Source organism: Lissotriton helveticus, chromosome 5_1, assembly GCF_964261635.1.
Source record: "Lissotriton helveticus chromosome 5_1, aLisHel1.1, whole genome shotgun sequence".
NCBI classification, from domain to species: Eukaryota; Metazoa; Chordata; class Amphibia; order Caudata; family Salamandridae; genus Lissotriton; species Lissotriton helveticus.
This window is the reverse complement of record NC_136065.1, coordinates 1,724,327,139-1,724,343,524: the sequence shown is the minus strand read 5'-3', so window position 1 is coordinate 1,724,343,524 and position 16,386 is coordinate 1,724,327,139. Positions and strand designations below refer to the sequence as shown.

The window sequence follows — 16,386 nt, the reverse complement described above, 5'->3', positions numbered from 1 at the left end:
GGGATGCAGAACTGATTGGGTCTTACTGCTCATTGGCGTTACTTAACACTAACTATAAAGTGTTGGCCAAAATACTAGGGAACAGGTTGGCCCCCTTGGTACCGCAGCTGGTCCACGTTGACCAAAATGGCTTTGTGCCCACTCGCAGCACATAGTTAAACTTGCGGCGCTTCTTCCAGGTGGCGACATACGCTGGGGATAATTGGGCATGTGCGGTTGCCTCCTGCTGGACGTAGAGAAGGCGTTTGATACCTTAGAGTGGGAATTCATGTTTTCTGCGATGCGCCGGTACGGACTGGGTGAGGAATTTCTGGGCCTAGTTAAATTACTTTACATGCAGCCCATGACCAGGGTAAAGACAGGCCCCTACATATCAGCGCAGGTCCCAATAGAGCGTGGTACAAGACAGGGCTGTCTGCTCTCCCTGCTGTTATTTGCGCTCGCTATTGAGCCGCTTACTGAGGCACCCTGTACCACGCAAGACAACTGGGGAATCCCATTGGGAGACAGCATGCATGCGGTCTCCTTATATGTGGATGACCTATTAATATACCTCAGGGACGTGATTCATCCGTTTGGAGCAATCAAAGCCACTCTTCTTGGATTCGCCTCGGTGTCAGGGTTAAAAGTGAATAGGGATAAGTTGTGTCTGTATCCATTTGTAGGGTCAACTCTTGACGCCACCTAGTAGTCAATGGCAGGGCAGTGCACTGGCAGTCAGAGGCATTCTGGTATTTGGGGATCCTTGTTTACAGAGACCCACAGGACATCCTAGAGGGAAATTTTATTTGCGCTGTCACAGCGGTGAGAGCTCAGATGACCTTCTGGGTCTCCTTGTTTCTAGCGGTCATGGGCAGGATTGCATTGTTAAAGATGGGGGTCCTGCCGTGTTTCCTTTATTATTTAAGGAAACTACTGTTACAGTTTAGACCGCCCTTTAAAAAATCTTTTTAATCTGACATGATACAACTTATATGGCATGGATCGCAAAGTAGAGTGTCCTTGGCTAAGATGTACCCGCTGACCATGCAGGGCAGACTCTCTCTGCCCAACATGGAGCAATATTACCTAGCTGTCCAGCTCCAGTGGGTGGCGCGCTGGCTTAGCTCGTGCCACCTTGAGGACACAGCGGGACAGATGCCCGAGTACACCCACCCCCAAATTGTCGCATTGTTATCAGGGTCGCACAGGAGGGATGCCTACGCAGCTACTGGTCAAGGTGGCATATCATTGTTACTGGTGTAGCCAGCGCATTACGTGCCATGTAGTGCCCTATGCACCATCACTCCCTATATTAGGAATGCCCAGGAGGCTACAGGCTGTAATGAGTGCAGAGCCGGTGCATTGGGAGGAGGCTGGTATACAAACATTAGCTCCTACCATTTGCAGATCTGGCCGAGAGCTCGGACTTACTGCGGGGTCAGTTTCTGTTGCATGCAGCAGTGACACATGTGCTTAGGGTGCTGTGGGGCGACATAACACAGGAACATCCCACCCACCTAACTATTCAGTACCTGCACGATCTGGGTACCGGCCACCACTTGAAAAAGTGGTTTGCAGAGTCCCTTAAACTCCGCACGGCACCGGGCCTGCTGTGCCTTCAAGCCCACTGGGACGCAGACCTTGGGCGACCAGTCACAGACAGGGAGTGGGGAAGGATACTCCAGAGTCCTGCGCGAATCCCCCGTAATGTCAAATTTCGCCTTATTCAATATTACATTGTCCATAGAGCCTACCTGATGCTGGACCGTATAAATAGGTATTTTGGTCGAGCTGATCCTGCATGTGCAAGATGTGGGTAAACAAACGTGGCTTTCCTACACATGCTTTGGTCATGCCCTGCTGTTCTAGCGTATTGGGGTACCATCACCAGCTGCCTAACCCAGTGCACGGAACACACCCTGGACTGGTCATGGGAGGTGTGTATTTTGGGGCTACACCCATGATCCAAAAGGCACAAAGTGGCTTCTAGGTTCATAGATTTGGACCTCATAGTTGCCAAACGCCTGCTCATACGTCATTGGAAATCTCGTGTCCCTCCAGTGGTGGTAGCTTGTTATCACTCCTTGCTGTGTTGGGTGCAAGCGGAGAGTGTAGCGCTTCGTCGTGAAGATGTCACAGGGTTGGGCAAACAGCCAATGGCAGAGGCGTGAGATGCAATATTGAGTGACTTCCACACGAACTGGCGTGAGCATTTGGAGACACAGGTGGATGAGCCAGCGGCGGACACCATCTGAGTAGTAGCTACTAATATCTAAAGTGCAGGTAGGCAAGTGATGTGCGGCTGCTTATTCTGAGAGTGACTGTACATGAATGTCTGTCATGCGGTTTTCCCAAACCCCCCGGGCCCCCTTCCTCCCTCCTCACTAACGAACTGCTTGCTCTCCTTACACAGATCTATATCCAGCCCCCGAGCATCCGCACACACCATCTGCGTGATGGTCATTGCATACTGGATGGTACAGGACACTAAGATATACGTTAAGAATAGTAGTCATAGTTGGGTGGGCTGCCCTGACATAAATGATGAGACATAGTTGTAGGACATGAGGTGGTGCATGGCTTTGCTGTAAATGTTCCGGGCGGTGGGGTAGACTGTTTACAGTTATGTATATGTTTTTATTTAATTGCTCATGGTTTAGCTCTGTATGCAACGACAGCATGATATGGAGTCGCAACTAGTGCCTGTAAAAACTGATGATGCTGGAAATAAGGAATGCCAGAAAAGTAATGATTGTTTACGCAACGCTTTAATTTGTATGATGACATCATTATGTATAACTGTACTTTATACAAGGATTATAGCACCAATAATAAAAACAAAGTTAAACAAAAAAAAAGAGGTCGTCATGCAGCCAAAAGGCTATGGTAAATTTCTCATCACTGCATCCAGTACCATTGGCGCATTAGATAACTCACAAGTCAAACATACTGTTTCCATTAAACTAACTTTGCAAACTTAAAGATTTAGCAAAGGTTTCCAAAACTTTATAATCAGAGTACAGTTTCAACAATACTATGAGTGGAGTACTCTGACCCCCACACCAATGGCCCAAGACTAGGTTTTGAGCTTTACTTTATGAAGGGAATTTTTTAACTCACTACAAAAACGGAGGGTCTCATGGGGAGCAGGGGCCCAGCCTAGTCTTCCCATGAGATCTTTTGTGAAGGGAGAATGATGTGACAGGACACGATAGGAGGGTAGTGGGCAGGGGAGGGGACTAGGCGAGGGTTGATATAGGTGTGCAGAGAGAGGATCAGCCTTTCTATGGCTCATGCCCCTTGCGCGACAGGCTATTATGTTGCTGAGGGCATTTGTAGGTAGGAGTTTTCTCCTTTTGGCCTTTCATGGCCTTATGGTGGACGAAGCAGAAATTGTTCGTGCCGATTTGCGCACCATCGGTTCAGTGGGCATAGCGGATCTGTTGCAGCCTGAGGTCCTCTGTGAGGTATGGGTTGGCGTGTCTCACCCGGTGAGGGCAGCCTCTGGTGTGGCAGCTGCATGAATGTATCCAAAGGTAAGGCAGCTAAAAAGCATGGGGCAGAGCAGGGACGCAGTGCACCCCCTGTGGCAGCATGGTATCCGCTCCATGGGAGGTGGAGCAGGTAGCTGGCACCCAACTAACAGACCACGCTTGATTTAGGCCTGTTGGAGCACCCTGGGCAGCAGGGGGCTGGGACCTCCTTATGAGGAGCGCCAGGGGAGCAGCGGGGGGTGGGACTCTGACCCGGTCTGGATGGGCAGCCAGAAGGGGCCTCAGGACCTTTCTGAGCGGTGCCAGGGACTACAAAAGGGGGGGGGGGCAAAAATCTAAGTAAAAAAAGGAAGGTGTCCATAGTGGGCCCTCCTGACTATCAAGATAGTGTGGATACAGAAGGGGACACAGCAATGAGCCCCTCATGGGCCTCAGGGCAGGCATTCAGGCATGGGTCAGAACCTCCAAGGTTGAAGGGTCAATGGATTTCTCCGCCCAGGAGGGGCTGGGGACATTCCATTGAGTAGGTGGCAGGGCGTAGATTTGGAGGAGAAGATCAGGGAGCAGCACTGGCTGGTACAAGAGATTAAAAAGCAGTGAGACAAGTTATGCAATAAGAGAGAGGGTCATTTGGAGCAGGGTGGGCAGGTTAAGAAGGTCAAAGGTGACCCTGGGTATGGGAACGATTAGGTGGGTAGTTTGGGTTCTGGGTTTGGGTACCTGGAGGGGAGCAAGGCAGACAAGTCTCTAAAAGGGCTTTTGCAGCCTGTGGAGCCGGTAGTTCAAGGGGGTGCATGGTTGGAGCAGCCCTGCGGTGAGCAGAGTGGTAATGCCGGCAGGTGAGGTTGGCAGACAGTTGGAGACTCCACGGGGTGCATGCCGGCCCCAGGACATTGGGCCGAAGCAATAGAGGAGTCATTAGCGGCCCTCCCTATAGCACGGGACCAGATGCCTCACACGGGGAGCCCCCCACCCCTTCTTGGGGGCTAGGGCTGGGAGTGTGTGTATGTGGCACAGAGCGGCATGGGAGCGGGTTGTGTGACCAAGAGGGCACATTGGAGCAGGAATATGAGGAAGGTATTTGATGACTGAGAGGAGGGGAAGTGAGTGATGATGAGTATGGGCAGTTGCATGAGTCACAAGCTCAGTGGGGGGGCACAATGCCCTCTCCAGTTGGTATTTTGCAAAAGTCAAGTGCAGACCATGCATCCGGCACAGGATGGGGGATGGAGTTGACCACTGGAAGGTCCACCGGGCAGACAGAATGCAGCCCGTTGCCCAGAGTAAAGGGCAACTGGTGGACAGTGTGGGAGTCTAGGCAAGTGGGCTCACCTGGGAATGAATGTAAATCCTGGTGGGTCAGAAATGAGAGAATTGATGAAGCGGAAGTTCCATCAAAGGAGGAGTTTTCTGGTGATGGTAAGGCGGTTGATGCCACAGACTACAGTACACAGGGGGGATCCCAGACTCCCAAGGCCAGAAAGGAAGTTGCAGTGGTGTGGTACAATGATGACACAAAGGGAGGGAACCCAAAAGAAATGTTGCCCTACATGGGGCTCGCTATGCCCCTGGGGTCTTACGTATCTGAAAAGACCAAAAAACCCATTTGGAGGCATGAGTATGTGGATGTGGGCAAGATGTTACAAAAGGACGTTCAGGAAAAAGAGAGTTTCCAAGGAAGAGGAGTGGGAATTAGCTAGGCGGCTGAGGGTGCCCATTACCATGGATAACTGGACATCTGTCGTCCTGATCTATGCTAGCATTTACTGTGGGAAGTATGCAGATAGGGCCAATGCTTTATTCAAATACATGGACATAATCTGCAAAGTCCAGCTGCACTTTGGAGGAGTTACCTGGCTTAGTAATGATGAGGAGTTTAGGGCCCGGTTTAACCTCAACCCAGAGAAACCTTGGGGGGATGGGATTTGGAGTTGTAGATGTAGTGGATGTCCTCAACTCAGTCTTCAGCCATGACACACATGGCGAGTGGTCTGCCCACTACATAAAAGCCCTTTCAGCCTGGTCCCACCAAGCACGGGGCAGGAACCGTTGCAAAGGCCACGGACACAAATGTGGGAACCTGCTGTTACCCTGTAAGTTCAAACACTAGTGTTCGAAATCCGGTGGAGCGCATGGTTTTGTTCTGTTCTGGGATGGATGTGGTGTGCTGAGGTCTGGCCAGGGACCGGTTGGCCCAAGGGTGGAGTATTGCCTTTTTGGAGTTCTTTCTACTCCTGGTGGCATTGTCAGTCTGGGGGGAAGAATTTGCGAACAGGATAGTGCTATTCCATATGAACAATATGCCTGTGGGGGACTTGGTCAACAAGCAGAGAGGCGAGAGACTTAAGGGTGTGCACTATTTATGTTGTTGTGCTTACAACAGAACATAGTTTTAAAGGCTAAACGTGAACCTGGGGTCAACAACTCTATCGCTGATTCCTTGTTCCAATCACAGTGGGAGAGTTTTCGCAGTCTGGCACCGGTAGCAGAGTCTTGCAAGACACCAGTCCTGGTGGACATATGGGAGTGGGGGGCATGAGAGCATTTAGGCTGGCTTGGAGGAGGAGGTATTGGCTGGCTTGGAGTGAATTTGTGTCTTTTGGGTAGTTTGTCAAGTATGGACTGGGTGGACTAGGAAAGTAGGGTCATGGGTTTTGTTTTGTTTCTAATTGGCCGTGGTCTGTCACCTGCCACAATTGCGGGTAAACTGGCTGGTTTACCCTTTTATGGAAATCTGTACTGGGGGTTCGATCTCGCTCAGGATGATATATTGGGGAAAGTTTTGAAAGGTGGGGGCAGAGCAAGGTCGGGGAGTGAAAGGCAGTTGAGGGAGGCGATTACGTTCGAGCTGTTGCTGGATCTGCTGAGTGTTGTGTTGATATTTTGAGGGTGCTCTGTTTCCGCTGAACATTATGTGAATGTTGTTCGGTGCATTTCGAGTGTCTAAGCACTTGGGTTTGAAGTCAGAGATGGGTGTGCTGTGTGGTGAAGTGCGTTTCAAAGGGAGTAGGTTGGGTATTTGGCGGAAAAAATCCAAGACTGATCAGTTGGGGAGGGTAAAGTGGATTTATTTACATCAAGGAGGTGGCGGGGATGTGTGTGGGGAGAAAGTATGGATTGAATTCCCAGCCTGGCTTAGGGTCAGGAACAGGTTTTCTGCCATGAGAATGGGTTCAGACTTGCGGCTTTTCAGCGGTTGACCGTGCTTTGCTTGACTCTGGCACGTTTAAGTAGGAATTCTGCTCACACATTCCTTCTGGATTGGGGCGGCAACTGTGGCTGCACATATGGTTTGGTATTGGTAGAGGATTCGTAAGACTGGCAGGTGGAGGTCCAGGTGCTGAGACAGATATGTGCATAAATGAGGGAGTGCTTTTTGAGGGGACTCCAGGGGGTCTCGGGACACATTCTAACATTCTTCGTTTATTCAAAGGGTGCATAGGCGGCCCTGGGAGAGACAAAATGGTTCCATGGTTGGTTGGACACTACTTTATTCACTGGGCAGAGAAGTATGCAGCACATCAGAGTTATGGATGTAACCTAGGATTGCCCAGAAGCCAGCATGAGGTGCTCTAGTGGGTGAAGAGTGGGATAAGATGGGGTAACTTGCTGCCATATTTAGCAATGGTGGTTCCGAAACGCAGGTGTCCGGACATGCTGCTGCTCCATCTTTGGGAAAATGACTTGGTGCAGCTCTCTGGACTCACCCTACTGCCACACATGCAAAGGGACATGGTTTTGATTCAGTAACAATTAGGGTCTGCATCATATGGCATGAGTTTGTGCGCAGAAGGAAGTGAAGGGGTGAATTGACAGGGCCAGAAGGAAGCTGAACAGGGCGATAAAGGTTTTTTTGTGGGGAGAATGGCATCTCAGTATTGTCTTTTGGGGGAATTCAGAAAGGCGAGGCTATTCTGTACCGATCAAACGGGGTACATCTTTCTGAGATGAGCAATGCAAATTATATGATGGAATTACGAGATTTGCAGGGGGGTTATGGAGGGAGAAGTTTCGGTGCAGGTGAGAGTGCTTCCTTTGCTGGTTGTAGTGGGTTCGCGTGTGGGCCAGCAAAACATCTTTCTGGATTTTGCTGGGTGGTAGAAGAGAGGGGGGTGGGGAATCAGATGTGGGCCTACCCACCCCTCAGCGGGTGAAAGGTTGTAGGCAGGCGATGGATGACAGTATGCAGGATGCCCTGGGATAGGGCAAGGACGCTTTTGCATTGAAAGGATGCTTGGGGACAAAAAGGGAGAATGAGTCTAGGGAGGGAAGGAGCTCATGGGAGGAAGAGGTGTGGGAAAGAGTGAAGCAACTGGATAGGTGAAAGTTGTGGCAAAGTAAGAATGAGGGGGGAGATATAATAAGATGTTGGTTATGAGGTTCTATGTTGTTGAACTGTTCTGAGTTATTCGCAGTCCTGTCCTAATAAATGGCCTTTTGCAGTATACACGAGTGTCAAGTGTGATTACTTCACAAAATATTGCTGTGAAATAAGGAACTCGAGGAAAACCGAAGTCTCTACCCATAAACATTTTAGAGATGTGAATCAGAGGCTCCACTCTGCCCGTATATTTTTTCATTGACGGCACCTGTAAAAGTGTAAAAAGAATTTTGCACCGCCCAGTCAGTCCAAATGTTAGTGCAGAACTTTAAAAGACCGTGTAATACCGAAATGTTACAGCAACATTGAGCAGGCAATAGTACAGTCTGAAGTTGATTATATGGCTAATGACGCTAGTGAAGGTCATACTGATATCAACTTCGATCATTAAGAAAAGTACTCACTAATTAATGAAATATTGGCTCCTTTTATTTCTTCTGTTTTCAGCTAAAAACCTCATGTTGGAAAGACTTGTAATGTGTCCTACCCATCTTAGTGGAATGGTATCTGTGCAAATCAAAGAACTGATTGACCGCATACTTTTTCAAACCTGCATCTCACTAAAGGGGATCAATTTTAGTTACCATTAGCTGTTTGTTTTTTTATCAAGGATTTCCTTCAACCTACTTGTTCTTAAGCTGGAGCTCTTCAACCTCTGCGAAATCTGAAATAAGTCATTAAGGTCTATTGCTTTTTGTGCTGCTTGTTGTATATTCTATTTATCTTTATTTCAATTATTTCCCACCTATATAAAAGATTATGGTTAAAATCTTTATATTTGATCCTGTTTTCTCCTCTGCTGTTTCTTTTAGTTCTCTCTTGTCATTCTGTTTCTTTTCATGTGTGCTTTATTTCACAGTATCTATATGTTTTAATGGTAATAATTTCTTTACAATGCATAGTTAAAGTACTTAGGTTCCTATTATCATGGCAGTCGGACGAGCTCTGACTGCCATAATTGTGAGATGGATACCAGCCGACATGTAGTCAGCGGTCCCATCCGCCAAATTACGATCAGACCGTAATGTAGGCGGTCGGAAACATGCTGTTTTCTATTGCTGCTTGTGTAGCCGCCCGGAAAAGGACCGCAGCAATTGTCACAATAGAAATAGGCATGTTTTAAACATCCATGCTCCGTGCGCCAGGCACTATGAGGCACAGAGTCCATGGATGTTTGGGGGGCACCACATGTGCCCCCCAAATCGCATAGCAGAGGCCAATGGGGGATGGGGACCCTGCTAGGAGCCCCCAAAGTCCCTTTCCGTCTGCCTGTACATGGCAGTTGGACCGCCGTGCACAGCCCGAGGGAAACAGTCATTGCAATCTCTACAGCGGTGCATGAGCATGCATCACCCCTATTGTAGAGGTTATGGTATGACCGCTGCCCCAATGGGCAGCTCCTTAAGCCATTTGGAAAAGCAGCGGCTTGTCCCTACGAACGATGCCTCTAACTGCTGGATCATAATCCGGCACTCGGACGGTTTATAGGGATGGCGGTGGGACCGACTTGACAGGCTGTCGGTGGCGGTATAACCGCCATCGTAATGAGGACCTTAGTTTGAAACACACTGCTATTCCTTTTGATTTAAAAGTGTTATTATCATTGAATGTAACTACTATATGTTATAGGATATATATTTTCTTCATCTTGCTATTCCCTTGTTGACCATTTTATGCTGTTTTCTTTAAATAGTAGCACCCATGTTAAACATTTTAAAATAGAAAAGAACAGTACTCACCTCTTTGAAAATGTCAAGGCTATATGTGTTGTCATCATCAGCAAAATATACAACTCCTTCTACTGAGCGGTTGGACTTAAATGTGTCTCGCAGCCAGGATAGCGCCAAGTTTCTTTGCACAGTACCCTTAGACTTTATTACACCCGTTGGGGTTATGATGTTCAAATGGGTGTATCGTAGACCACACTTGTCGAGAAAAGAGGTGACTAGCTGTGACTTATTTGTGGAATCCTCAACAACAATCCAGTGGAATTCTGGGACATGTAGAAATGTGTTGGAAACACGAGTCAAATCTGCTTTCTGCACCAGCCGTGTGAAGGTGGGGGTTATGGCAAAGATAGTTGGTAGTTTGATACACTCATCCTTTTTGTCTCTAAAGACTGAAAAAGAGATTGCAAAAATTATATTACTTGCAAACAGCTAGATATTTTGTAATATAAGACTTTTTTACTCTTCTGTCATGCAACCATTTATATTCTGTACATTGAATAGGATGAATATAATATACAGGCACACAATTTATAAAATAACATACGTTATGGCAAATTTGTATATCATTCTGGCTGGGATGTTAGGGCCATATGTATCATGCAAATTCGCATTCGAAAGGCTGAAATTCGCAGAATTTTGGCCTTTGCGAATGCGACTTTGCTAAATGGAATGTATTAAGCAAAACTAGTGCAAAATAAGGAATCGCAAAATTTGCGATTCCTTATTTTGCAATTGCATTTAAGGAATCGCAAATTTTGAGATTCCTTAAATGCAATGTATGTAGCAAAAAAAATTAGCAAAATGCCCTTAATAAATCTCAAATGACCACCAACTTCTAGTTGGTGGTAAGTTGCAAATTCCTTGAAAAATGAACATTTTTGCACTTTTCAAAGTGCCATGTGACGCACATACATGCCCTTAGGGCATGTATGTGCGCCACATGTGCACCCATGCATATTTCAGGGGTGCAACAGGGTGTCCGCACCCTTACGAATCGCAAATTGAGAATAACTTCCCATTCATTCCTATGGACCTCCTGGCCCATAGAAATGAATGGGAAAGTATTCCTTAATTGTGATTCACAATTTGCTAATCGCAATTAAGGAATTCTAAGAAATCGCAAAAAAATTGCGATTTTGTACATACATACCCATTTGCGATTCTCAAATAGCGATTTCTTAAAAATCGCTATTTGGGAATCGCAAATAGGCATCTTGATACATATGGCCCTTAGTCCTCAAAATCCCCAAGAAACATTTAAAACAATGGTCAAAAAATTCTTCAGAGATTAACAAGTTACATGTACTTCTGGCAGTTAAAGAAATCTGTTTATGGACATATTTATGTTTTTTTTTTTTGAAGGGTCAAGATGGAAAAATCCCCCACCACAGTTCAAGAACAATGGAGCTGAACAAATCATACAAGCTCATACAAGAATATGCTCCTCAATTATACAGAATTTACAGTATCTGGGATTACACCTGTTGTTTGTGCTCGCGCCTCCGACAGCAGTAGCGATATTTGCATAGAACATATTATCAACACACAATGAAATGTCGCCATATAAGTGGTCCATCTTTGCTGATATCTATTCCAATAGTAGCATGGAGAGGTGTACCAAGAGCTTACCAGAGACTTCACATATTCAGATGAAGTAGTGCACAGCCCACTTCCTGATAGCACATTATTGGACATCATGCTTAGCACATGCCTAGGCTTTCCCACCGACTGGATTGTTCTGGTGTTTCTGCATGTGTACTCAGCCAGAGGGGTGTTTCATTATCAGCTTGGAGCATCTGACATAATGGACAGTGGTAGTACTAAAAAATCAGCATGGGGCAAGGGATGTTAAACTTGGGTTTCTTCTTTGTTGCCAAACATACACATTGAATTCCAAGACAATCAACGCCCACATGCCACTATTGAAACAAGGATCACAGAGATGCACAGCAATGAAGATATCTCTACCACCCCTACCACCTTCAGTTTTCACCCCTTTAGATAATCTTATCTTGCCCATGACCCATTTGACACAACTACCTCTGCCCAAAAGGATTTCAATCACTACTCCCTCACAACGTAAGCTAGAAAGCATGTCCTTCCAAACCTCCCCACCTACTTACTCAGACGAGCACCATTGTAACAACACAACACACTTCACTCCCCCTCCCAGCCCTCTGTCACAAACCGAACACACACAGAGAACCTAGGCAGAACGCTAGAGACATAAATAAGGCCAATCTTATGCTAGTCCCCCTCAAACAGATGTCCCCAGCTGACACCAAACCTCACCTGAAATTCATGTTTTTCAATTCCAGATCAGCTATGAAACATACAGCTCAATGGATTTAGGTCCATATCTCAGTACTGGGGTGAATGTTTGACATTGTTCAACATTCTGTCCTTTTCATGTTCTTTTTGCATGAAACATGCAGCAGATATCGCCAACCTCATCCTTGCTCACGACCTATACCTATTACTCCTAACAGAAACATAGCTAAATGACTCCTCTACTCTAGTCCTTGACCTACTAGTCCCACTTAGCTATGGCATTATAAGATCAGAGTGACCCGTCAAACTGGGCAGGGGTATTGCCTTCATATACAGCAGTAACCTTGCGGTGAAGCAGTCTCTAACCGCCAAGCTAGCCTCTTGTGAAAACCTATGCATAAACATTACAGGCAACAGCAGACCTCTATTCAAACTGCACCTGATATATCACCCTCCAGATGCCAACTTATCATTCATCGAACAAAATATGAAAACCGTCCCTACCAAAGTGGGACATTACTTGCACTCAGATCTTCCTCTGTGATTTCAACCTACACTGGAATGACCCATCAGTTAACAGCCTTCAAACCTTGCTAGCAAACCTCAATCAAATCTGCGACAGACCTACTCACAACCTGGGTGCGACCTTGGATTTAGTCATTGCTAGTGCAAACTCCATTCAACATGAGTCCATCGTACCGTGCGACTACACCGACTATCACCCCATCACCTTCCTAATCATTGAATCAGTGAGGACACATAAACCTCAACTTAAAAAACCCAAACACTGGAAAAGAAACACTAGGGACATACACCCAAATGACCTGGCATCTTTCAGCAATAACATCTTGCCTCCTCTGGCAGTCATTTTTGATGTCAATGATTTGACAAACCACTACAACAACTCCATGATGACCATGCTTGACACTATTGTGCCTCTACAACTAAAACAACTCTCCACTAAAGACTCCAAACCATGGTACAACGAGAACCAAAATGAAGAAAGACTCAATCTGAGACTAGCCAAATGAGTGTGGAGATCCTCACCGTTCCCTAGAACACCTTAAGCACCCGATATCACTGAGGAGCACCTACAACAAACGCATCAGAAACTCAAAAGCAAATTTCTTTAGAACTCAACTAAACAGGGTCAGAAATCGCCCCAAAAAACTATTTGAAAATGTCAAGCAATAATCCTGTAAAAACTAACCCTCTCACAATTGATTCTAATCGGGAGACAACTTCAATGGATTTGCCTTCTTCTTAATCAATAAGACAACAAAGATTGAAAATGATCTCCAGATGGTGATTGAGCTCCTCCCAATAATACCTCCAAATAGCCCCCGCCCGGTTCTGATCGCTCAGTCCACTTACTTCACAGATCTCTCCCTTAAAAACAACACATTGTGGAATACATTCAAACCTGTTAATGAAAAGGCCATTCTTAATATCTTAAAAATACTAAAGCCTTCAAACCACTTCTGCGACCCACTACCATCTAACCTCTCCAAGGAGATTAAAATGTCTTTACCTCCACTCTGGACCATGATAGTGAATGCTTCACTACTTCAAGGGGGTTATTCCAGAGTGCCTAAAAACAGAAGTAACCCTCATTCTAAAAAAACCTCAGCAGATCATTCAAACCCAAATAACGTCCGATCAAACTCCACCATTCCTTCTCTGGCAAACCTCCTCGAGAAATGCATCCATATCCAACTATGCAGTCACATAAACCAGTTCCATCTTATTGACCAATATCAATCCGACTTCCGTCAGGGTCACAGCACTGAAACCGTTCTAACACTTATAGTTGATGACATGCTTAAAATGCTGAATCAGAAATAATCTTGCCTCCTTATCCTTCTAGAACTCTCCTCAGCCTTCGATACGGCCAAACATGACATCCTCCTTTACCTACTGGAACTCAGAATGGGGCTATCATTGGTTGTTCTAAACTGGTTTGCCTCATTTCTTTACAACAGAATCCGAGATCCAAGATTAGCAAAACCCTGTCCAATACCACTCCAGTCATATTAGGAGTACCGCAGGGGCCCTCCCTATCACCTACTCTCTTCAACCTCTTCATAGAGCCTCTAACTGAAATTCTGAATACCACATGAATGCAGATGACTCGCAACTCTACCAAAAAATCTCCTCCTCTAAAGATAACCGTCTACTCGACACAACTTTACAAAAAAACCAATACTGGCTGACCAGGAACCACTTCAAACTCAACTCGCTCAAAACAGAATTCCGCTTAATCACCCCACCAAAAGGATCACTCAAATCAAAGATTGGATGAAACACCAAACAGCCTTCAATTGGCTTCCACAAGTTATAGATTCCACTAGATCACTGCGAATAACAAGAATCTCAAAATGAATGAACACATCAGCACAGCCACCAAAGGATTCAACTTTCTAATCAACATACTAAGAAAAATAAAACACTTCCTTCCCTTCAACGACCTCAAAACAGCTGTACAAGCACTAGTAATCCCCAGGTTAGAATATGGAAATGCTACCTAATGTGGTCTGTCTTAATCCAAGCCGACAGCACATCAGTCCTTATCTGAATACACTAAACTGGCTCCCTTATGAGGCAAGGATACAGCTGAAAATTGCTTGCTTGACACATAAAGCACTACACTCCAACACACCGAAGTACCTAGCTGATAAACTGGAACTGTTTGGTGGCTGTATTTATTGATTTCTTTAGGAGTTTTATATGGTGCTTACAAGATCCGAGGGGTATCAGAGAGGTTTACAGCATACATGTATAGAAACATAACCAGAATACAGTGAGTAGCATTTAGAGTACTGGAGATCACAAAGATCGAGGTCATTAGCCAGATGCACATAGATGACGGCTGAGGAGAAATTCTTTTATTTGTCCCTCGAAGATCGTGAAGGAGGCATTAGACCTGATGTGGGTAGGGAGAGAGTTCCAGATTTTTGGGGCATTCCCAGAGAAAGCGTGGGAGAGGGCTTTTAGTTTATGTCTTTTTGGGGGGATTAAGAGGAGCGAGTTAGAGCTTCTTAGGTTTCTTGATTGTCCAGATTTTGTGAGTTTGGCAGCGAGGTAGTCCGATTTGCCTGTGTATAAGGCTTTATGGGTGAGACAGGCAGTTTTGAAGGCGCAGCTTGCTTAGATGGGTAGCCATTTTAGGGCTTGTAATGCAGGGGTGATGTGGTAGTATTTCTTGGTACCTGTGACCATTCTTGCTGATGCGTGTAGCAGCCCTGGGTCGCCGCAGTACAGTTAAGTGGTTTTTATTTTACTTATGAATAGGCTGTGGGGTTTTAGGTTTAAACCTATAATAACTGATAAAACCCCACTGAAAGAAAAATAGCTCTCACCGGTGAAAACATATAAACACTGAAAAAACACCTGCAAAACCACAAACTAAATGCCATTCAAAGAAAGGAAAAAGAAAGTGAAAGAGTCATTTTGTTCTTACTGAAGGGGTCAATAAAATGTAACTTTGTTATACAAGCTAGCAGTAAGAAAGACTGGCTAACATTATTCTGCTTGAGTTTTGTTCTTTAAGGATGCCACTAAAATATTGTTTCTTCTTCCTTTTACTTTTTTCAGTTTTATGGCCTTTGGTCTAAAGATGCAGGGTTTAGTTTCATGTTTTAGGTTCAGTTTAATTATTTTATAAACTGTAGAGAATCAGGACATATCAAACTCCCATCTTATATTTTGGCTGCATTTGATTCTTTCACTGATAGGTAAGATGGCTAGTTTCATAAAAATCTTTCCTAATATGTGTCATCACATTTACCCACAGAGAATGGGTAAAAACCCTTAATACATCAGACCATAGTTTCTAGTGGGTCAGTATTGATGGTAGGTGAATTGCCAAACACTGAAAAAACCCCACCAGAATTTACCAAAAATAGAAACTGAAAACAGGACAGCCTACTTATGATTAATGTAGAATTAATTGTTAATAGGGGTGGCGGAGCGGAGCAGAGTGGAGTTCCACGGAATTTGTTCCCAACTCCATGGACCTCCGCGTAGCCCCGCTATGCCACCTACGCCCAGGGTTAGTATTGACAGTATTTGTGTTGCTTGGTTGTCATATTTTCTTCTTGCCTAACTAATTGTGAAGCGCTCTGATACCCTACTAGGGTCAAGTCCGTGCTATATAATACTACTACTTTTGTTCCTTAATTTTGATTCTAGCAGTTGGAACTTCTACTGGGTTGTACTTTGTAAATACTTGGCCTGTTTTTCTTCTTTCATGTCAAGGGGAGATTTGGTGCCTTCCAAATCACTTCAGTATTAAATTTGATCTCCAGACAAGAGGTACAAGATTGTTGAGGACAATTTTTACTCATAGTTTTTTATCTCCTGAGACTCTCTTAGGAAGAAATTTGGGGCCATATGTAGGTAATCTCAATTTACCTATTCTTAAATACAGAATTTTACTGATTCGGTATTTAAGAATAGGTAAAAGGGATGTAGATAATTATTCGGTAAATATTACCGAATCGGTAAGATTCGGTAATTAAGAATCTGT

The 16,386-nt window shown here is 45.2% G+C and overlaps 1 protein-coding gene across 1 annotated transcript in view; it reads right to left on the bottom strand.

Annotated features, from left to right (window-relative positions):
• The window catches only part of LOC144753800 (galactosylgalactosylxylosylprotein 3-beta-glucuronosyltransferase 1-like), a 467,694-nt gene that overhangs the window by 334,980 nt on the left and 116,328 nt on the right, over window positions 1-16,386 (bottom strand). The window contains exon 2 of the mRNA XM_078641372.1: window positions 9,597-9,976. Coding sequence (XP_078497498.1) covers window positions 9,597-9,976 — 380 coding nt within the window. The remainder of the gene's footprint in view (window positions 1-9,596; window positions 9,977-16,386) is intronic.